General features: G+C 38.2%; 2 protein-coding genes across 5 annotated transcripts in view; both read right to left on the bottom strand.

The window, feature by feature from the left end:
* Window positions 1-1,799: 1,799 nt before the first annotated feature.
* On the bottom strand, window positions 1,800-14,918 carry cdc34a (cell division cycle 34 homolog a). Its single transcript, XM_079592430.1, has 5 exons — window positions 14,105-14,918; window positions 4,483-4,569; window positions 3,473-3,570; window positions 3,167-3,301; window positions 1,800-3,043 (listed from the first exon to the last, which is right to left on the bottom strand). Exons 1-5 carry the CDS (start codon window positions 14,288-14,290, stop codon window positions 2,821-2,823), a joined length of 729 nt encoding a protein of 242 aa, XP_079448556.1. The 5' UTR covers window positions 14,291-14,918; the 3' UTR covers window positions 1,800-2,820.
* A 153-nt stretch (window positions 14,919-15,071) lies between these two features.
* The window catches only part of ap3d1 (adaptor related protein complex 3 subunit delta 1), a 34,057-nt gene continuing 26,285 nt past the window's right edge, over window positions 15,072-22,843 (bottom strand). For all 4 annotated transcript variants that reach the window (XM_079592425.1, XM_079592427.1, XM_079592424.1 and 1 more), the window contains 9 exons: window positions 22,699-22,800; window positions 21,749-21,913; window positions 21,591-21,638; window positions 19,727-19,916; window positions 19,565-19,653; window positions 19,376-19,461; window positions 17,714-17,835; window positions 17,546-17,625; window positions 15,072-17,380 (listed from right to left, as the gene is read on the bottom strand). In XM_079592425.1, coding sequence (XP_079448551.1) covers window positions 17,285-17,380; window positions 17,546-17,625; window positions 17,714-17,835; window positions 19,376-19,461; window positions 19,565-19,653; window positions 19,727-19,916; window positions 21,591-21,638; window positions 21,749-21,913; window positions 22,699-22,800 — 978 coding nt within the window. In that variant the 3' untranslated portion in view covers window positions 15,072-17,284. The remainder of the gene's footprint in view (window positions 17,381-17,545; window positions 17,626-17,713; window positions 17,836-19,375; window positions 19,462-19,564; window positions 19,654-19,726; window positions 19,917-21,590; window positions 21,639-21,748; window positions 21,914-22,698; window positions 22,801-22,843) is intronic.

The following is a 22,843-nucleotide window of genomic DNA, read 5'->3' as shown; positions in this document are numbered from 1 at the left end:
ATTTAAATTTTTGGGTGAACTAACCCTAACTAAGTCCTACAGGTTTGGAACAAAATGACTTTTTTAATGCTAAATGTAGCATAGTTTATTCACCAAATTCAGTACGAACTCATGTCAAGTGCCATTACCAAGTCACACTGTGTGCCTCTATTTTAAGAGTTTGGTTGGATCATGGACTTGGATGACTAGAGGACAGAAATAAAGGTCAGGTATAACAAGAAAACAGGCTTGGACTAGAAAATGAATAAAAAGGCCTCAGTTGGACAGCAAAAAGGCTAAGAGCTCTTAGTGTTCTAACAAGTAGGCTAATGTATGGCGCACATGGATTCATTTATGTTCTTTGACAAATGCAAGTGGGGAGAAAGGAAGAGAATAAACACCACTCACTCATTTCACAGTAGGGTTTATTGTTAAACTACATTGCCCGGCATTGGTTTCCTTGGCGACAGCGACACACTCATACCCTCCTGGGAGACTTCAAGTTTTTCCCATCAACCTCTTGTCTGAATCGCTCGAGCCGCCAATCAGCAACAGCGAAGAGTGTGTGAGAAGAACACTCCTGTCTGGAGGGCAAGACCCTGTTATCACGGGTTAAGGACGCTTCATATACAGTAGTTGAACCTATAATGAAACATTTAAGGGATAGTTCACCCAAAAATGAAAACTCTGTCATCATTTACTCGCTCTCAAGTTGTTCCAAGTCTGTATGAATATCTTTCTTCTGCTAAGTTTCTACAACACTTTATAACCACATTCTGTGTTGTGCCACAATTTAAAGGGACAGTTTACCCAAAAATGTAAATTCTGTTAGCAATTTCTTTCTTCTGCTTTTTTGTTGTTGTTGCGTTTCAAGATAAGCTAAAAGGTTTTACAGGATTTCCACATCATTTGACCAATTCATTTATGATTACTGGAAAAGGATTTTAAATCCAGTAGAGATTGCGGTCACAAAATACAATATAAATATGGAATAATTCCCCCCCCCCAGAACATTGCGTTTATTCATGATTTTTTTTTTTAAATGTTACATTTAAATTTGTTTTTAAAAAAGGCCCCCTGAACTATAAAATCAAAATGTGTCGATCAACAAAAATGTTGTCCGGCTCTGTGAATTTTAGCAATGGCTCTGGCATGACAGATCAGAGCCGCAGATCATCAATGCCTTATGCCGTGGTCATGCCTCCAATCAAAGACCTTTCGGTTTAGCTGACCTTCAAGGTTTGTCGGCGTCATAGATGTGCAGAAAAACTCCAGACTACAGTGACATCTTGACAAAGGCCCTTCAAAATGGATCTTGGCATGTGTGTGAAACTTCATTCATTCCTCATTCCATGAAAGGTCTACCACCTACCATCAAGATGTATAGCTTTAAATAGCAAATTATACCTTCATATCTATTTAAGGAATAGCATAAGTATGGTGCTTTATCTTCATATACAAGGGAATTACATCATCAGCATGTCATGATCCATGTTGACTCACTCATATATTCCAGGCACTGGTATTGAAGTATATAATGTCATTAATTTTGAGCTTTTATTAATTTGATATGTAGCAAATTTAAACCAAACACTCAATTTTGAAAAAGAAATGTCAGGTAGATAAACACATTAACCCATTAGCTGTAGTTAGGCTAGGTTGACAAATGTAATTCCATAACAAGCACACGGCTGCCCTCTGGTGGCAACATTGGTACCAGTTGGCACAGTGGCACCATCTACAGTTGCTATAATTTCATTTTTATTTAAATATATATATATATTGCAGTGTAGAAAGATAATTTACTATTCACTATATCATTGGATTTTATTATTTGTTTATTCATCAACATAATTGAATTACAGCAATTCTAATAAAGACCTTTATTCAGACTTTAAATAGATTTACAAAGCATACCAAAAAGAAAAGTACAAACAAGAAGGGAAAGTGGCCTAAAATACCCCTTTGTGCATATAAATCAGCTGAGCGGGTTTAGCGAGTCTGTTGGGGTCAAAAGGTGAGCCACAAACACACCGATGTTTTCCTGAGGAGGATTTTAGGTTCCCAATAAAGTCACCACAAAGCTTTAAAATGAATAAGGATATACAGAATAACAAAAACTAAAATACCCTCAAATGTCAAAGAGTAGCTAAATATAGCGCAGAATCAAACTCAAAGGATTCAAACTACCTCGCAACCCCATAAAATCGAAAAACAAAAACACACATAAAGACAGGTTTGTTTGTGGGTAAAATGACACATATTGAAGTCCCAAAAGGAAACCAAGCTCAGAATGGTGTGAACCGTATGCGATGCATCAATTTATCAAACGCCTTGCCGGAAACCTCTTCTGGAGAACATTCATCGGAGAAGCTTGTTCAGTCCTTGGCTACAGAAGCACAATATAATGCATTGTGGTGTAAGAAAGAGAAGTAGCCCTGAGAATGTGTATTAGCTACTTTCCCGTACTCAAGACGCCAATACTGTTAAATCACAGAAATGGAAAACCTGAGATCAGGTGCCTTTGAAAAGGCAAGTTAGTTGTTTATCAAGGACCAAATAAACATGAGCTGGACTGTTTCACACTGATTGGTTGAACCAAACCTGCCCCCCAAATAACCAGACAAAACAAAATGTAAGAAATAAAAAACAAACCCTCAAAGCGTCTGGGTTTAGAGTTGACTGCAACTGTTAGTTGCCGTCCGAACAGAAGTACAAAAACAGTTCATCGGGATCAATAACCGCTTGCCCTTTGTGACCTCCAAACAGAAAAATATTCCTTTTCCTTGATTTAAAACCAAATGGAAACCAGAAGTGAAGAGTTCGGAAAAGCTCGGGTCGTCAAGAGTCCTCCGTCCCAGAGTCATCTTCATCATAGCGACAGTCCTCACCTTCCTCTTCATCGTCGTCGTCCAAATCCTCATCGTCGTAGTAGTCATCGTAGAATAAGGTGGTGCCCTCGTCGGCAGGCGGGGCGCGGGTACGGATGCAGTATTCCGCCAGTGTGGTGGGCACTTTGACCCCGTCCCGTTCTGCCTCGGCTTTGGTGGCTAAAACCTGCTTCCTGTGAACCAGGACCAAAACATGCAGTTGAGTGCAACCCTCAAAATACTAACACAAATGATGTATATTATGCATGCAAATACGTCAAAGCATGACCGCAAATGAGCGAAAGGGTTTTTTGAACCTGATGATCTCTGCATATTCGCGGTCTTTCCCCTTACTGTCCCTCCATTTGCGGTACATGACGGAGGCGTCCACGTTGGCTGGCGAGGAGGTGTTGGGTTCATTCAGAAGAGAGATAACGCTCAATAAGATCGTTCTGAAAGGGAAGCAGATATCAGCTGATTAAGTGAAACCGATTACGACCATTTGGCTTAATTATTAATCTCAAACTGTTGAGGTGAACCGAGAGGAAGAGGCATTGTGTAAAAGCTGTCAAATATCCTGCTGTAACATTCAGACAGGCTTTTGATGAAGTAGTATGTTGTACCTCACATTCTGTGTTGGGTTCCACCTCTCTGACGGCAGTTCTCCACTCTGGGGATCGTCCACTGGCGGGTGCAGGATGGAAATACATACGTCGCCATTCTGAAATTATGTCAAATAATCAATACATTTGAATACTTAATTGTGCACAATCTATTGATTTTTTTGTTTTGTTAACTCTTTCCCCACCAGAGGTTTAAATAAATAAAGTTGCCAGCCACCACCAGTGTTTTTAATAATTTTCACAATTTCAAGGCCCCCAAAATATTTATTTGTATGAATATCTGAGGATGCAATATTTTAAAAGAAAGAACAGCTTATTCCTAGCTTTAATGCATTTTTTTTATCAATACTTGAACGTGGGTAAAACACGGAAAGCTGGAAAATTCTGTCAATGGCAGGGAAAGAGTTAATAAAATCACTGAATTTGGTTTTAATTTGTATAGATTCTTAATTTTTGGAGTTCAAAAGTCTAAAAACCACAAGTCAAATTTCAGGTAGTTTAAATTTCACTCAAATTCAAATTCCACTCATTTATAAAATATATTATATTGAGTGAATAAAAAATATATTCAATTTTTTTATTATACACTGATTTTTATTGAAAAGATTTGAACCAAATTTTTAAAGTGCCATAAATAAACTTGATATGATTAGTGACCTAGAATGTTTACATTATAACCAGTCTTTGTTTTAACCTTTTCATTTAATATTTTTTTAAAGAAGATTTACAAAAAGATGTATAGATTTAAAATACCAGATTTTCAGAGTAATCTGATTTAATGTAATTTAATCACATTCAGTTTAATTTTTAAGGGGGAAAAAAATGGTCAGATGCAAAAGCAATTAGTAAGGTCCAATTAGGTAAATTCCTACAATCATTTATTTTAAATAAAAAGGTAAATATTCATAATAAGTATGACATGTTTGTGTAATAAAATGAATTGAATTCATAGAAGAGTTACTGAAAGCCAACACTGATCAGACTGTAGTTTGTTAGGGTTCGAGTATAACCTCATAGATGTTGGGATGCCACATCTTGGTGAGGAATCTGAAGGCAGGAGGCGAGTACGGGTAGTCAATGGGGAATTTGATGCGTGCCTGGAAGAAATAACACATTTATTAGGGAACAATGTAATAGCACATTGTCTTCCAACAATACGTGATGAGCTCACTCAATAGAGCAATATAACACCAACACCCAATCTCTACGGGTACTGTATAGCTTTGTCATTTTAACAGCAAAATACACCTCTATGACACATTTAATGATCTATTCAATGGCTGAGTGGTAAAAACTGCTTGGGTATATCACAAAAATATCTCATGATCCAAACCACACATCCCTTTCAAAACCAAGCACTACCCTTTGATATGTTTTCCATTCGAGAATATCTGATTTAGCTGAAAGCCTGTTACAAGTTAAGCTACCATCTGCAATGCAGCCAACAGCATATAAACTGATTTGTGGTGAAGGCTGATAATCCGTCCTAAATTTCAACAGAAGACTCCGAGCATTTCATTGCGCTGTAGAATTACACATCCTCAACATGTATAAATACTATCAGTTAAAATTGTGAGCACTACTGTAAGCAGAATTACCAAGACAAGCATGTACCATCTACACGGCAATCTTAAAAACAACTTGTAGATCCACCAGGGGTTCATGACAGTTTGTGAACTTCTTACCTAGAAGAAACCTAAGAGTTTTATGAACGGGGAAAATCAATTACCCATCAGTTCATGGACTATAATTCCAACTGTGTGGTTGGAGGCGCCATATTAAAGGTTCGCCAAGGTCTAAACTTCGATACAATTACACACTGGATCAATGACATGCATATTCATGTATATCCCAGCATAAACAAACCCTTTATACACACACAGATCCTTCACAATCTGTAGAAAGCTGAGCCTGGTGCCTTTACAATACAGAGGGTGGTGGGCACAGGCACACATGCATACGGACCACTCCGCAACCCCCACACACACACACATTTGCTGATTTGGCACGGTCAGCTGGTGTGTGCTTCAAAGGGCCAGCTCTCGGAGGGGAGACTGGGGGTTGGGAGAGCCAGCAACCAAACACACACAGTGGCACCTGTACGTATCAAGTGATACTCGATTCCTGAAACTCGAGTAGCGCAGGGCAACTTTCAAGCAAGCAAGCCTATTAAACCTCAAGTAGGGATCCGTGTAAGAAGGTAACGGTATTACGTTTCGCCAGAGGCAGCTTACAGGAGTCCTTCGCCACTGCACATGACCTGACACACACAAGAGCTCGTGACAGCAGTGTCTCTCTTTAGCTACATTATCTAACAACTAGATGAGAGGACTTAAACTTAAGGCACAGGGATGTGCAAAACTACAGATTTTTGCGTACTAGTCGTCAGTACTTGAAGCACAGTATAAATAGGCGGTTCAGATTTTTAAGATCATTGCTTGTGCAACATCGGCAGTCTATCAGATTGTATGATATATCATAGAAGACTGAGATGTACCAATCATGTTCAAAGCTCAGAGAACAACTGCGCGACAAACTTCCTGATGCTGCCAGAACTTTGTCAGAGGCTGAGATTTATTGCAAAGGTAATTAATCGGCCATCAGTGAACGTCACACTAGCTGACTAAAGATTGAACATTTTTGGCCTACAAGGGAAACTTTTCCATAAATTTAACAGCATTTTTTAAGTCAGCTTCTGTAATTTGTTGGATTAAGATGATGCATCGCATATATTAAATTTTTTTATAATAATTTACGCCAACAACGGCATTAGATTAGCAATTTGAGGGTGTACCAAAAGTCCAATATCAAGGAGTTGAGCAACTTAAAACCATGAGGTCAGAAGAAACAGAGACAGTGTTCACACACAAATTCAAACAAAGAGCAATACAATATTTTGACACGTTTAAAAATTATCGCGAACTGCGTCCGCAGTAACCATACGAATTATTTATATGCAAAATCTCCCAACCACAACAACAACAAAAAACGCAATGCGTATGCTATGCATCTGAGGCCCTGTTTACACCTGGTATTAATATGCGTTATGGTCGATCGGATCACAAGTAGATGAGGGAGACACATTCCCGTTTACACCTGGTGTTTTAATCCGTCTCTTTTGTCCACTTTCAATCCCTTCTGTCCCGATTTCTTCAAGGGGAGGGTCTATGGGCGGGTAAATGTTAGGCCTACTGTATGTTTTTTGTTCTGATCATTGTGCTTGGTACGTTTTCCGTTTTCAAATGAAACTTGGGTCTTCAGCCGACAAATTGAGATACTGTGTGGCTAGTTCGCTTCCCATAATATTTAAGCATTAGGCCAGTAGGCGGAGAGTACACTGTTTTGTGGCTGTTCGAACACATGAGTGTTTTACACTCTATGAAAGCAATCCTGTCTAATGCGTTTTCAACTACCTCTGGAAGTGAAAGTGGACAAGCTCAAAAAAATGTAGACCCTGTTTACACTTGTATTTAGAGTCATCCACTTGTGATCCGATCAATGAAAAAAACTTAATACCAGGTGTAAATGGGGCCTGATATGATGCATCTCTAAATTTATCTCCAAATACTCGAAGGCCCAGTTTACACGTACATGGTTATATTGAAAAACTGAGACATTTCCCTTCGTTTACACGCAAACAGAGAATTCGCCTCTGAAAACGATTCTTTCTAAAAACTCCGGCCAGAGAGGAGATTTTGGAAAACTTTGTTTGCACGTTTGCATGTAAACTGAGTTTTAGGCAACCGACGTCACAGTATGTGACTATTTTCGGGATTCTGATTGGCTAACATGGGCTTGAGCTTCTCGTTACACTGCCACCTACAGGTTTGGTTATACACCTCTTGACGGCATATGCATGGGTAAGGTTAAACGAACACTTTTCTAAAAACTGACAGGTGTGCATGATGTTATTTTTGAAAACGGAGAGGGGTGAAATGTCCGTTTATGAAAATAGCCGTCCTCGTGTAAACGTAGCCTAAATTCGATGGAGAGGAAGTGGTCGTTTGCATTATATGATTCCTTAATGGTTGGTATAACTGAATATCTACTGGCAAGATGAGTGTCATTCGATGTGTCACAGCTCATTGTTTTTGGAACGGTTGATTCAACAGATGTTAAACTTAGTGAACGAGCCAAATGCAGCATTTGGTTTACATGAGAAACTCATTCTGTAATACACTCATATCCGTATATTTGGTTGAAGTGAAATGCAAATGACATTATGGGCCTCTTGGAATTAAAAATACGTTTTTGCTTGAAAAATCCCTGTCTTAGAGCAATCTAAATATAAATCTCTCTCCTACAATCCCATTTGAGTAAACGAGAAGCCCATGGATACTGAGCTGGTAGAGGAAATAAACCAGGTCACTGCTGTTCTCCTTGAAAAAAAAAAAAAAAGTCCTGTACTCCTACACCTCTATCACTCTTTCTCATTTTCCATGCATAATCTCACTCCCTCCATCCCAACTGAAACATTAGAGCGGACAGGAATGGTGTCCTTGTGGGGAAAGTGTTAGACAGTCCCTGAGGGTCATGGGTAGGAAGCTGTCCTTTAATTCCCACAGCTATATGATTTGTACAAAAACCTAGAATGAGCAAAAAACAACAACAAAAGTCCAATCCAACCTGACCGTTCAGAAGGAAACATTTTAGCATTTAAACCACATGTGGTTTAAAAAATAATTTCTAGCTTCACGAATCACCTTTTCTGTAGTTTTTTCCCCCAGGAACTTTACACCTTTTGATAATCAGAAGCATATTTAATGCTAGTTCTAGTTGTAACATTATTTGTTCCTCAGACATTCCTCTTTAACAGAAAAAAGTATCAGCTGTATGCAAAGTGACCCACATTTGGTTTTCGACCACTGAAAAGGTGTACAATTTACTCATGGAGCCACTAAATCCCCATATCCGACCCCATAATATGGGAATGAACCATATAGAGCCTTAAGTGAAGATATCAAAATAAAGTTTAAAAAACAAAATCTAAAAGGATATTAAGATATCTTTAATACTTCTGAGTTACAGGCATGCAAACTTTTGGGGAAAAACATGGCGCTTTTTTTCTATTTTTGAAATGTCACTATTGCAACAAGGTTTGCTTAAATCAATAGAATTGGTTTGACTTTATTTGGATGGTCCCTTTAACACATTCTGTTGACGAAGTAACTTTGCACCTACATGTCTACTAACTCTCATTAGAGTGTCAGTAGACTGGTAGGGTTAGAATAAGTTGACAGTTGCAAAGTTACTTACAGTCAGTAGAATGTCTGTTAAGGATCATCACAATAAAGAGTTAGCAGATATTAAGCAGACAGTCTACTAAATACTCAGAGTTAGTTGACATGTAGTTGCAAAGTTACTTAGTCAACATAATGTTCAAAGAGGACCATCAAAATGAAGTGTTGCCATAGAATTGAAAATAAAATAATGATGCTGCCATCTCTCTAAAGTCATTTTCGCCCACCTTTTATCACGGCTGATACTTTTTCCTTTTAAAGAGGAATATCTGAACAACAAATAATGTTGAAACTGAAAATGCATCTTTTTTTTTTCTATAAAAAAATTATACCTGTCTTAGTGCCATAAACATTTCCCCCACAAAGTTGGCGTGCCTTTAACTAAATGTATTAAAGATATCTTAATATCTTTATAGATTCTAATTCTGAATTAACTTTTCTTTTAGAATCTTCATTAAGGCCCTATGTGGTTTAATCCCAGGGATATTAATGCAACGTGTAGTTAATGATACTGCGTATTTGAACTCTTGGAAGCTTCAGAAGCTGTTAAAATGAACAAATCCCTTCTTCCAAATATCCCTGAAAATGAATCAAACAGATTCTTATAAATACTCTTTGAAAGGCATTTATGCCTCAGAGAGGTATGTGTTCTATACAATTATTTTGATAGAGGGAAACAAAATACATTTCTAGTTTCAACATTGCTTCTTCAGACATTGCCCTTTAAAAATACAATAAATATCAGTTGTGTGTGCAAAGGGAACCACGTTTGGTTTTTAAATGGGTAAAATACAACAAATTTAACATGAAGCTGCACTGAGATCCCCATATCGATGGGACTGAACTATACAAGGCCTTGAAAATGAATGGAAAAGAAAAAAAAATTAAGAAAATATAAGAATGAGAATCTAGAAGGATATTAAGATATCTTGAATACTTTTAGAGATACAGGCATGCACACTTTGGAAAAACAATGTTCGTGGCACCCAGACAGGTATTTTCTATGCAATTGTGTTGATAGATACATTTCTAGTTTCAACTTCTTTCTTAAGATATTTCTCTTTAAAAGAATAAAGCATCAGCTGTATGAAAAAGTGAGCCACATTTGGGTTGACCAATGCAAAAAATGACAATGTACCAATTTACTCATGGAGCCGCATTAAGATCTCCATATCTCTAGGATTGAACCATGAAGGTTCTTTGAAATGTAAACACCATTAAGTACCAGAAAATAAAAGGATATTACAAGATCTTTAATACTTCTTGAGTTACAGGCATGCAATCTTGAGAAAAAAGGTGCTTTCCCCATTCCCCCCGAAAGCGAAGGGGAGATTACTCGCGACTGCCGGCAGATTTGAAATAATGCGGTCACCGTAGGAGTTAAAACGCCCTCAGAATGGGAGGGGCTAGAAAGTAATATTCAGTTGGTAGTCATATACAATTTCACCACTAGATGGGAGAAAATCCTACACAAGTGTAGCTTTAACAAAATCTAAAATTTCAAAATCAATTCGGTTGACATGGAATGAATGACCCTAGAACACATTATATGACGTGTACAAAAACCTTAATTCACTATTGAAGTAAGCATGAGTAAGGCTAAGTAAAATCTGATCTGACCATTCAAGCACACATCTTGAGAGAGTTAAATTGAGTTGTTATTATGGGCTGACTCACTCCAAACACCTTCCAGGCACAAAATGAAGCCAGAACAGGCACAGTTAGAGCTTCAGTCTCTCATTTGTGTGACACTCCGTCAGGCTGGCGAGGGGAGCGGGTAACATGACTCGAGTCAAGCCCAGCTCACATCACCTGCCAAAGGGCCTGGGCGTGTGCATGCTTCACTGGAGCTCAGGAGCCAAGCCTGCTACCTGTCAGCTAAGAGCCACGTGTAAGAACTTGAAGCCTGCTTAAAGGGATGCCACTCATGAGAACTTAATGACTACGCCAAATCTCTCTTAGCTGGAAAAAGGAAGACAGATTCAGAGTGACGTTAGGGTTGGACGGCATGACCAAAATCTGATGAACACGAAAGGAGTCATTTTATAATTTACAGGAACGATTTATCTTCCGATTAACATCACATTTTTGTCAGAAACTCATAAAAGGTTTAATATAGCCTAATTTTATTAACGGATTGTTCCGATTCAATTCTGAATGGATGAGCAGTGTTCGTAGCCACTGTAAATTGACTACAAAACGCACACCTGTGACGGTAAATTAATTATATGGTAATACATTAAAATAAAAGTTTGTTAATATAATGAAATACACTTGACGTAAAATAGATAGTTGTTTAAAACTAATTTTCAATTTATGTCTGTTGTCACTGAGACAGAGCGACAGACAGAGCGACAGACAGACAGACAGACAGAGCGACAGACAGACAGAGCGAAGATTAAGCAATAGATAGACAGACAAAAAGATAAATAGATAGACAAAAAGAGAGCGACAGATAGATAAATAGATACAACGACAGACAGGCATATAGGCCTAGATAAAGACAGATAAATTAATAGACAGACAGATAGACAGAACAACAGATAGATAGACAGAGGCAAGATAGACAGACACATACATAAAGCAAAAGAGACAGACAGACAAATAGATTGAACAACTGAGTGTGATAGGTAGATTTTCACATTACTCCTGAACTTCTGTAACAAGCCGATAATTCTCTCATTATGGCTGAAAATAAATGAAGAATTACATTTTATACAATTTTGTCTTATATAAGTATTATATAAAACAAAAAAATAAAAGCTACAAGTTTAGTTTAATTCTTCCTGTATAAATGCTACAAGTGAAATTGCACCACAACACGGACATTAGTTTTTAGATTTCCACATACGTACATATAATTATAATATGGTTTTGTTGTGAACAATCAAAATGTCAAAAAACAGAATAAAGGTCCATTTCAACAAAGAAAAACAAATGCAGAAGGGAAACCTGTCTGTTTCTGATGGGGTAGTAGAGTACAGGAAGTCATGGTTACTCATCTCTTCCTGTTGGAAGAGACTCTGAGAGGGTCCCAGGGCTGACCTCTTCCTTCCTCCACGACAACAAACACACACCGTTTTCCACATCAATGCAGGACAACAACAGGACTGAACCAAAGACTTTGACTGAACTGAATGTTCACAGCTATGAATCGTCTCTAAAGTTTAGACAACATGAAAAGGAGACTAAACTGGCATAATACAATACATTCGTTTCTGGTTCAAACCAGGTTGTAGCCAATGTGCCCAGCCGGTCGGTGGCCACTTGCCGACTATATGGGGAGGCTGCAGACCTGGAGCCGGTAGATATAGGACCCAAACAGTTTTACGCCCCTGGCAGTTTTACGCCCCTGTTGTTCCTGATGCGTCCAGTAGGGAGATATACTGCGAAATAACATCATTAAATCGACGCTTACACATTAATAACCCGTCCATAGACTTGACAATTTTGTGTTTTTTGTTCATTTAAATATAAACGCTGCAGTGTAGATCTGCACGGATTAAAATAGAAAAATAGATGCAGATATTCAGTCGGTGTTCACTCTCTTCACTCAGCCTACAGAAGACTTTTGTTTTTGTGAATTGAAAAATTAAAAATACACATAGTTGGATCAACTGCGTGTTATGACAAGTAATGATATGACCTACTGCAGTTATAGGCCTATTCACTGTATGTTTTTATATGGAGACTAAGTGAAATATGTTGTTGTGAATTTATATAAAGTTACATTAACCATATTTAGACCATTAAACATACAGTACCGTGTAATCATATGGATCCTCGATTTAATATCTGCTGTACTATTCTCTATTGGTCGTCATACAGCTACAAAACAGTGTCCTACATACGTGGTAAGAAATTTAAGCCAGATCGTCCTGAACTTTTTGGTAAATTCTGGGCAAGTTTCATATGCATAAAGACAGAACCATCCAATGGCAAAACCTTTAAACTCAAAGGTTTCTAAAACAAATAATATCCTTGAATCTGTTGTAAAGAACCTTTAATTTTTTTATTGACAAAATGTAATATTGTATTGATTTGTGTAGCCTAATTCAATCTCTTTTGATGTCCGTATACCCCCCTTGTTTTTTTTTTTTTTTTTTTTTTTTTTTTTCCCTCTTCTCACTGTTAATGTCTGTATCCTTTCATTTGCAATACAAAATAAATTAATTAATTAATTTAAAAAAAGATTAAAATATACCTCAATTCATGTCGCTGTACAGTCTCCCCCTACTGGACGCATCAGGAACAACAGGGGCGTAAAACTGCCAGGGGCGTAAAACTGTTTGGGTCCTATATCTACCGGCTCCAGGTCTGCAGCCTCCCCATACTCCTTGCCGATGGCATGTGGAGGCGTGTGTGTGTGTGTGTGTGTGTGGAGGATGGTTGGCCGGCCAGCATGCAAGCCAACGACACAGGCATAGCTATGAAGCCGGGCTAAATATAACACCACCATTGTTGTAGTCTGCCAGATAGACTTTGCTTGGACACAGCAGAAGGTATTTAGCATAGGTTACATTACAGAGTAGCCTATATCCATCTAATATGTTACAGTATTTCAGGTTAATGCATTGGATTATCTTCGTAAATAATTTGACTACATGTATGCGTCATGAAAGCTGTAAACAGATGAAGCAATAAATATGACTGATGTTTTCCTGTTGACAGAAAATGTTCAACATGTAGAACAACTCTGTCCTACATCTCCAAAAATGAAGCAATAGATTGTGTAATTTAGGGTGATAGGTTGACTGAAAAAAAGATAGTCAATGTCCATCTTGAGGAAACGTTGTTGTGGTTTATGATCTTTGAAATAAGCCTATACGTTGAACTTTAACCAAGTAAATCACATTGAGAGAACTTTACAACGTTCAGTCAATGTTCCAGACAGAGAGCAGCTGAGTGTAAAAAAGTAACACTATAGAAACAAGAGCAAATGTTGGACGAATGGAACGTTGGCGTTTAGAAAAGTAGAACGCCGAACCGCTGTTTTAAAGTGACAGTACAACGGAAAATGAAAATTCTATTATCACCCACATGTCGTTCAAAATCGTTCTTTCTTCCACGGAACACAAAAGGATACATAGGCAGAATAACAATGACAGCCTCAGTCACATATTTCCTAATACATTTCATGTAGCGTTCCATGGAAGAAAGAAAGTCAAACAGGTTTGGAACAACAGAACGTCACTTCTTTTAAAAAAAGAAAAAAGAATGGGGCAAAGAAACACGCACAACGTTTACATCAGATGTCATATAACAGTTACAATGGTAATAAAACAAAGAGTCACTCACCCTCAACAATGACATTTATACATCATGAAAAACAATTACTCTATATAAAACTAATCAATTAACAAAATATAAGACATAGTCAGCCGTCACTCACCTTAAAATACCCCCCTTCATAGTGCGTGTTGGGGGGTCCAAAAATCGCGACTTCCCAGTTGTACAAGTCCGACTCATCGACTAAAGTTATTTTAAAGCCTTCAACCGGCTCGTCCTGGAGACTTTTTAGCTCCAGCATTAAAGCCTTTTGGGAACTCGCAACATGGTGGTGTCTATGCTGAGCCATATTCCAAAAACAAACGATCAGGCATCCAAAACAACCCCGCAAACAAGTTTGATTCGTCCGTTTCACAAACGCGCCGCTAGGTCAGTGGCAGTACACGCTGAAGTCGAGCGAACAAACGCGAGATAAATCACTCGATGACAATTTTCGCTTAGCGAGTACCAGCCCCAGCGGATTTGCTGTTCGCGTCGGGCATTTGAAGTCCTACGTTAAGCACCTGCCGTCGATATTAAACGTGTTAAACTAATCAAGCGTTCCGCCAGTAAACAAACATGCAATGCGGGGCAGCTTGTTCGAGGAGTCTCGCTCCCTCCCCCAGCAGCGTCACGCGAGAGGCGAGACACGGTGCCACCAGTAGACCACGTCCCTCCTAATATCCTCCTGCAACCAATGGAGGGCATGCTGAGTAGCTTAACCCTACGAGTAAAACACAACGGAAGGGATATATCTTAACAATGCTTAAATATACTACTACATTATCAATAGTATATGGCAAATATTAACAACACGTTGAAAAAAAAATCCCCATACTGAGGTAATTTGTCACAATGTAACTTCCATTGGACAGCCTTTTTAGAAATATAGCAAAACAATTATGAAACACGTCTATATATCTATTAGACCAAACATCAAACTAATATGCTTAGTGTTAATGTTTACATGCATAAGTATTCTAACGTTGTTCAGATGCTAAATATTAAAACTTGAGGGGAAAAAAACATTGTTCTCACACACGATTAGAAACAGGAAACATCTGTAGTTGTTCAAACAGAGGCAAACATTTGGTCTACATGTATGAATTTATTTGTACACACATTAAACTATAATAGCATCCTTCTCAAACTCTCGGGTGGACATCTCAAGAATGTAGCTTGCACATTATTGGTCATTCTTTTAGCTCATTTATTCATCTTAAAACATTATATTACATCATACAGTCGGAAAATACATATGAAGGAGTTGGACAGTACCTTCAAACGAAGAGCAATGAGAGTATATTGAATGAAAAGCCAAATCCAGCCATATCTGCACTATAACTTGCCAGAGGGAAACCCTTATTAGATTAGCTGGGCCACTTCACTTGAATCACATTTAACAGCTAAGTATCTATATGGACCCCCTAAATCCCCCCAAACCCCCTCTATTGAGATATATATAATATCATATATATATAATTTAATGCAAAATGCAATTTTTTAAAAACATTCCAAGACGTCTTTTGAAGTTTATGTACTCGTAACAAATAAAAATACATTTTACCATCAAAAGGTGTAATATGGCGAAGCCAACTTTTACGTAAAAAAAACAAACTAAAATATAATTGTGACAATCAAGGAATGATAGGGGGAATTTTCTATGCAAGTGTTCATGTATTAGTCAAAACCAGAAAAGTAGGCAAAAAGTTTTACATTCCTACCCATGCAAGTTATACATTTCAATGTGACTTAATGTGTTAAGTCGCTTTTATCCACGTCAGACGATTCAGTCTTTTCATGGCCTGGAAACATCTAGAGCTGTTGTTTTTCCAGAAACGTTCTATTCAAGTCACTTCTTGTTGATGAACTGGCGCTTACATTGGAAAACACTTGCAAGGTACTCTCAGGATGACCTCTCGTGAGCAGATAACCACTACTTGCGTCCTTACAACTGAGCGCTACAGCGTGCTGGATCAGACAGTTAAACACAGGAATTACTTACAGCATGTGCCGGAATTAGTCAGTACAAGTTCATTAGTGTGGGGGGGAAAAAGGCATTTAAGAGCATATATAAAATAAAATAAAAGTGATTCATTGTAATCCGCAAATGTACAAGACGGCAGTTCTAAGAGCTGAAGAACACATGTAGAAGCATGAGTTCGGATGATGTGGATGTGATGACAGGAAGTGCACATTTAAGTCTTCAGGCTCCCTTATATTCTTAGGTTTTAGAAACAAGGGATGACTTTGATATAATACTGTCCAGAAACATGAGACACTGTCAATGTGTTAAATGGCATGTTTGAGGTTAAAACCTTTAAAGATTAGCGCTATCAGAAAAATATTTCAAAGCGTACTTCAGTTCGTAACAAAACAAAGTACACGTACACGCTCTTACAGTGGAAGTCAATGGGGAAAGTGTACAGTTATAATTGCTCTATAGACTTCCATTGAGGAAGTGCATTTTTTTTCACAAACTGAAGCACAAATCAAAATGGTAAACAAGCAACTTGGGAGATTTCATCCTGATGAAGACCATTAACCGGAACACGGATTTGAGAGATATGAAATTGTTCATTTCACCACTTCTATGACCCGCCATTATCCTGAGCAAAGGGTTGTAAGTGTGCAGTTTTGTTAATTATATGCTATTGTAGTTAGCGATGTAGTTTTACCCGTCAACATTAGGACTCAAATAGTAGTGGGCCATCACATGATATCGTGGTTGAATGCAACCCTGCGTTATAAGTCCTAACGAAACGTACAACTGCACTTGAGAGGCTCGGAGTGACATTAGTGCTCAGAGGCAGTTTAAGTTGGAGATGTGGGTCTTAAACCAGTCCTGCTAGCCTCCGAAAAGAGCAACATGAACCTGGTAGGGAACAGACACGCTGATGTTTAATGCAGAGAAAGGCGCTGATGGAGTTCAGGACAGAAAACAAACTCGGCAAACAACACAACGCAAAACACTTAAAAAAAAAAAAAGAAAGAAAAAGCACACAACTCAAGCATCGACAACGAAGAAATCCAGTTCTCAATCAAGATGAATGTCATGGACCATTAAGACAATGGAAAGAGCGTCAGAGAGACGAAGGATGCAGGATGAAGAGTGAGATTCAGATGCACGTCGAGGAGGGGAAACAAAGGCAAGAGACGGTCTTAAAAGAAGAACAGAGAACGACCGATTCCAATAAATACAAAGGTTCAGAGGAGGGACACGAGTCTCAGAGCAAGGGTATATGATTCTGAGCGTGTGGGGGTTCAGGGGGGGTGTTACTGGGCCGTGAGGGGGGGGTCACAATCAGCATTTCGAGAAGGTCTGCTTGATTTCGTCCAGCACATTCCCCAGCAGCGATGGCTCGTCGCACTTGGCGTCGATGGAGACGGTCTGATCGGACTGGAAGAGAGAGAGAGAGAGAGAGAGAGAGATGAGAGGTTAGCAGGAACAAAGGAGCAAATGCATCAATTTTAAGTACTAAAAGAATCGTTTGGTGGAATCAGAATCGTTACGATTCAATTCCTTGGGATCTGTATCCCTTGGATTCATCTGAGGCGCACTCACGGTTTTGACCAGCAAACAGACGTGGTGACCCTGGATCGACCTGCTGTACATGGAGGCGCAGGAGTCAATCCTCTCCACAACTGTGAAAACAGGAAATAAGAGCACAAAAGATTTAAGGGTTTTCACATTATTAAACGCACAACAGGCTTCTTTGTGAAGTCAGCGCACCAGAGAAGTGATGGTGGAAGCAGATCCTGGCCAGCAGGTGGTGGAAGGGCATGTTGACCCCTTCTAGCCGTAGAGAGCTGCCCTTCAGGTCGCCCGACTCCAGCAGCTTAGCGTATGCGTCACTGACAAACACAAGACACAAACGTTCAGCTACATGAAATCACTCAGGGCTGCGTTTCTCAAAAGCATCGTGAGCCAAGTTGATCGTAGAGACCATTGGGGGCAATTACTCTACGATCTTCTTTACGATCTACTTAGGCGTACAATGCTTTTGAGAAACGCAGCCCAGTTCAGTAAAGGTCCTTGCACACTGAGTCCGAATTTTTCGCACGTAAAAACAACAACAACAACCTCACGTTGTGTCAATCACATTTGCACATTGCCTCCGAAACTTTCGTCCGTCATAAAAAAAATCGGATCGGGTTGAGTTTTCTGCGTTTTTCACATCCATAGCAAGCATTTTGACAATTCAGAGCCACCGTGTGACAACTGGACCTTAAGACTACTTTTATTTAGTTTTAACAGCCCTAATATAAATAATATACAAAAATGATGCTGTATTATAGCGGTGTGACGAGATCTCACATTACCTCCACTGTCGTTTTGCTGTTTTTATTAAAATAAAAACCATTGTAAACGGCTGCTCTGCTCATCCAGCACGAGTTGCCGCTCCCTATACACACGCGATCACGAATTTGAAAATAAAGTACAACGTGAGGTCCATGATGCGTGCAAATTAGGCTGCATACAATAATAGCCCATCTCCCAATATCAAACCTATCTCTAGACTGTGCAGTTGTGGCTCTGGTCTCAGTTTTGGTCTGCTCTTGAATTCTGAGAGAGTACTTTGATTATGGTAGCACTTGCACTAATTGTTTGCACTTAATAAGACAAAAAAAAAAACTTATTTATTTTTGTTAGTTATACTGTTTTTATTTATATGTTCAATTTGTGGAAATTAGTTCAATTATGAGGTCACACAGCCTCAATCAGAAGTTCTGGAAGCTCATAATTCATGTACAGTAAGGTCTGAAGAGACCCGTGTGAAATCACACAGGAGAAAAGCCAGTCAGTTGAGTTTGTGGCAAAACCTTTTACAGTGCTTGTATATTGTTGTCTTTCAATGCATTAATAATGCACTTGGTTCTACTCAAAAGTAGAACTGAAATTACATTCAAGTTCATTTTATTTATATAGCACATTTTATAACAGCCACCGACTGACCAAAGTGCTTTACAGAACTACAAAAATTAAAAGGCAATAATACCATGCGTAACAGCAAAACAACATAAGTACATCAAGCTAAGAACAGCCTTAAACAGGAGTCGCAAAACAGTGTCAGACTCATCAATAATAAGCAGAAATGGCAGTATCAGACTTAGATAATTCATTACAAGATTATTAGTTAAAACGTTTCAAAACGCACCTGCAGACTATTTTTCCTGTCAAGAAATTTGTCATTGAGGATTTCTATAAAATATGGTGCAAAAATCTCGTTTTCGTGAACCCAATCCCGTGTCTCGTGAGATAAGAGTCTCGTCAACACCCCTACTCATATATATATATATGTGTGTGTGTGTATATATATATATATATTACATATAATCTGGGCACTCCATATGTGTATATATAGTGCTGTATTTAAGGTAAGGTGTTCCTCACCTGTAGCAGGGAGTGGTGATCAGGTATGACGTGCATGTAAAGTGCAGTTTGAAGTCCAGTTTCTCGTGAGTGGAGGATTCTTCAGACTATGCCAGAAAACAATCAATGCGCACATGAACAATACTAACAACTCAGACTAGAACCGTATGGAAATGTGTATATTTTCATGTGTGTAGTGGCGTTTCTTACCTTAACTATAAAGGTGAGGGTTCCCTTTAGTTTCTGAGGCATGACGATACTCTGCACTGAGAAAACGAAGCGTGCCTCGTTTGAAACCCCTGGAAAAAGACCAAATGTATGAGTGAAATCTGCCTTGTCAATGGCACTTTTTAGGAGTATCGCTCTTCTGACCTGGTGGCAGTTGGAAGGGGACGGTGAGGCCATCGTGAGGTCCGGCTCCGTCCGGTCGCTGCAGTTTGGAGTTGAGGGAATCCAGCACATTGAACTCCATTGACTTGAGGAAGCTGTCGCTCTTGTTCTCAAAGATGACCGACACCACAACTTTGCTCTCATCCTGATGGTTGCCCTGGATATCGTACACCTGCAAAAAAGGGAAGATTTATTGGTAGGAAACGATAAATGAGGCCAAAACACGCAGATCATGCCAGCACACCCAACACTTGGATCTCAGCGGTTAAATAAGGACAGAAGAAATGGAGGAGTATAACAAGCCCAAAAATATGATCAAAAGAGTTAAATGTCTTGGGTATCATCACCTAAAACAAGGGAACATTTAACAACTTGATGCTTCAAGTCCGAGCTCAAAGGCGATTGCACAGTCTTACACCACTCAACAGACTTTAGTCACAGTAGACGCCATATTTCATTTGACAAAAGAAAACAAGGTAGTGAGGGATATGGTAATTATACAATTATATTTGTTATAAATTAAACATTTGTATAAGATATATATATATATATATATAACAAATATATATAAATAACAAACAATATATCATAATCCATATACTAAATTATATAAAATATACATATTAGTGCTGCCAAATCTATTATTGCATCAAACATTTGTCTGTGTGTGTCTGTGTAATATATATCTATATATATATATATATATATATATATATATATGTAAGGGATAATGTAGAGCGAGGCAGTTTTTATAGCGAATACAACCCCGACAGGCTGATTAGGGCCCCGACGCGAAGCGGAGTTGAAAAACTTTTAACTTTATTGATTTAAAAACGATTGTATTGCTTCCGCTAAAGAACACCGTGTCCATGGCAACGCTCTGTTTTTCATGGCAACGGTGTGTTATCAAGAGCGAGTAATAAATGTAATAAATATATTTATTACATGGCTTAGTTAAATTTGAATGTAGAATGCAGTCTGTTATTTCTTGATAATGTGTGATAATGTTATATATGTGTGTGTGTGTGTGTGTATTTGTATGTATATACACTACATATTCTCAAACTTTCATGTTAGATGCGATTATTGGCAAATGAATTGACATCAATCTGACAGCACTAAATTATACAAAATATTAAATACAGTAGTCAACATTTCAAGTGGATCAAACCCTTTCATTAAAGTTATACATGAATTTTGAACAACATCCATTCTCAACTTAGGACAACTTTGATTAACTTTTTTGATCCACTTCAAATGTTACTACTGTATAAAACTAATACATATAAAATAAAATAAAAATTATATATATATATATATATATACACAAAATAGAGCGCATCTATATAAAAATATATAAACGTGTATACATCTATATATATATGAATGTGTGTGTATGTATATGTAAACACACAATTATATATTTACAAACTTTTATGTTTGACACGATTAAATCAATTTGACAGCACTAATTTAGATATATATATACAAAATGTATAATTCACAAACATCAGTCTGACATGGTCTGGCCTCTTAACCTCTGTTTTTGTTTGTATATGGTGTCTATTGCGCCTAAAGTCTGCATCACAGCAAGTTAGTAGCAATAACCGTAGTTCTGTTTCTATGGTTACCTGTTCAGCATCATCCTTCATCTTTAAACATGCATGCAGAGACACATGGGACAATACATCATTCATAGACTAGAGACCGGAATCACTTAAAGCAATGAGTCACTTTAATAAAAACATCAGTCGTGTCTCAGGATCATTGGATCTCGATTACAGCTAGAGCTTCACGCTGGTGCAGGGAACACAAATAGATTGAGTCACCTCCAAATCACACTCACCATCTTGATGTAGGAGTTCTCGGCCAGCAGAGAGTAGTTGGACATGGGCTGAAACGAGATGGTGCTTGGATAAGTACAAGATAAAGTGCATTACAAAGCATTTAATGACACAGAAACAGTGAGGCGTTCTCTGATTGGCTAGCTGGATGGATACTGACTGGCAGAGGCTCCTCGTCCTCCACGGTGCCGTTTTGCACCGAGTCCTCCCCGCCGCCGTCACTGTGATGGCGATGATGGTGGTGGTGGTGGTGTCGCTTCTTCTTTTTCTTCTCCTTCTCCTCCTTTTCTTTCTTCTGCTTCTTCTTCTTGTGTTTAGATGATTTCTAAACAGGAAACCAGGAAACCAATAAACAAACGGAAGACAAAGGAACATGTCATGTGACCTGTTCATCCCATTAAGCATTGCAAATGACTAAATTGATTTAGCAAATGACAGCACAATGTAAAACAAATGATAATAAATCAATGATTTTAAACATAAAATACAATTATATTTCAAGTCTACTGCAAAATTGTCAAATATAAGTCACAATGTATTATGGGAATTCCATCCATCCATGTATACATGCGTGTGCGTAATATATATATATATAATTTATTTAATGTTTAATTTACAGTCTATCATGTTTATTATATAAATATTGTTTTTATGTAAAGGTTTACATTATTTAATGTTTAAATTAAATAATGTCAACCATGATTATTTATAAAAAAAATAAAAAATAAAACAGAAAACAGCACTGACGGTGGAACAAACAGAAAACAACTTGTACAAAAAACTTGCGACATTATGCTGTGTGATAAAACTCCACATTTTAGAGTGGCCTTTTATTGTGGCCAGCCTAAGGCACACCTGTGCAATAATCAGTATGTTGATATACCATACCTGTGAGGTGGATGGATTATCTCAGCAAAGGAGAAGTGCTCACTAACACAGATTTAGACAGCTTTGTGAACAATATTTGAGAGAAATAGGCCTTTTGTGTACATAGAAAAAGTCTTAGATCTTTGAGTTCAGCTCATGAAAAATGGGGGCAAAAACAAAAGTGTTGCGTTTATAATTTTGTTCAGTGTATTTATCGTATTTAAACATTTGTGTAAGACCCACCGTGTCCTCTGGTTCTGTGTCTTTAGGCTCATCAGGCTCAGAGTCGGCAGCGGCCGCAGAGCTCGTGTCGACAGCAGCAGCAGAAGAGGGTGCCGTCACCTCCTGTAAACAAACATCCATTAAAATGTGTTAACATTCATTAAAA

This window comes from Phoxinus phoxinus (assembly GCF_949152265.1).
Source record: "Phoxinus phoxinus genome assembly, chromosome: 20".
Taxonomy (NCBI): Eukaryota; Metazoa; Chordata; class Actinopteri; order Cypriniformes; family Leuciscidae; genus Phoxinus; species Phoxinus phoxinus.
Note: the sequence above shows the minus strand (reverse complement) of the source record. Positions and strands in the feature narration are given on the sequence as shown.

Excerpts from the sequence above, each read along its gene's own strand:
- cdc34a (XM_079592430.1), bottom strand. The coding sequence starts at position 14,290 with ATGGCTCAGCATAGACACCACCATGTTGCGAGTTCCCAAAAGGCTTTA. Across the intron at positions 4,570-14,104 it reads ATGAAGGGGGGTATTTTAAG|GCACGCATCAAATTCCCCAT; the intron begins GTGAGTGACGGC and ends TATTTCTTCCAG. Across the intron at positions 3,571-4,482 it reads GGCATCCCAACATCTATGAG|AATGGCGACGTATGTATTTC; the intron begins GTTATACTCGAA and ends ACATAATTTCAG.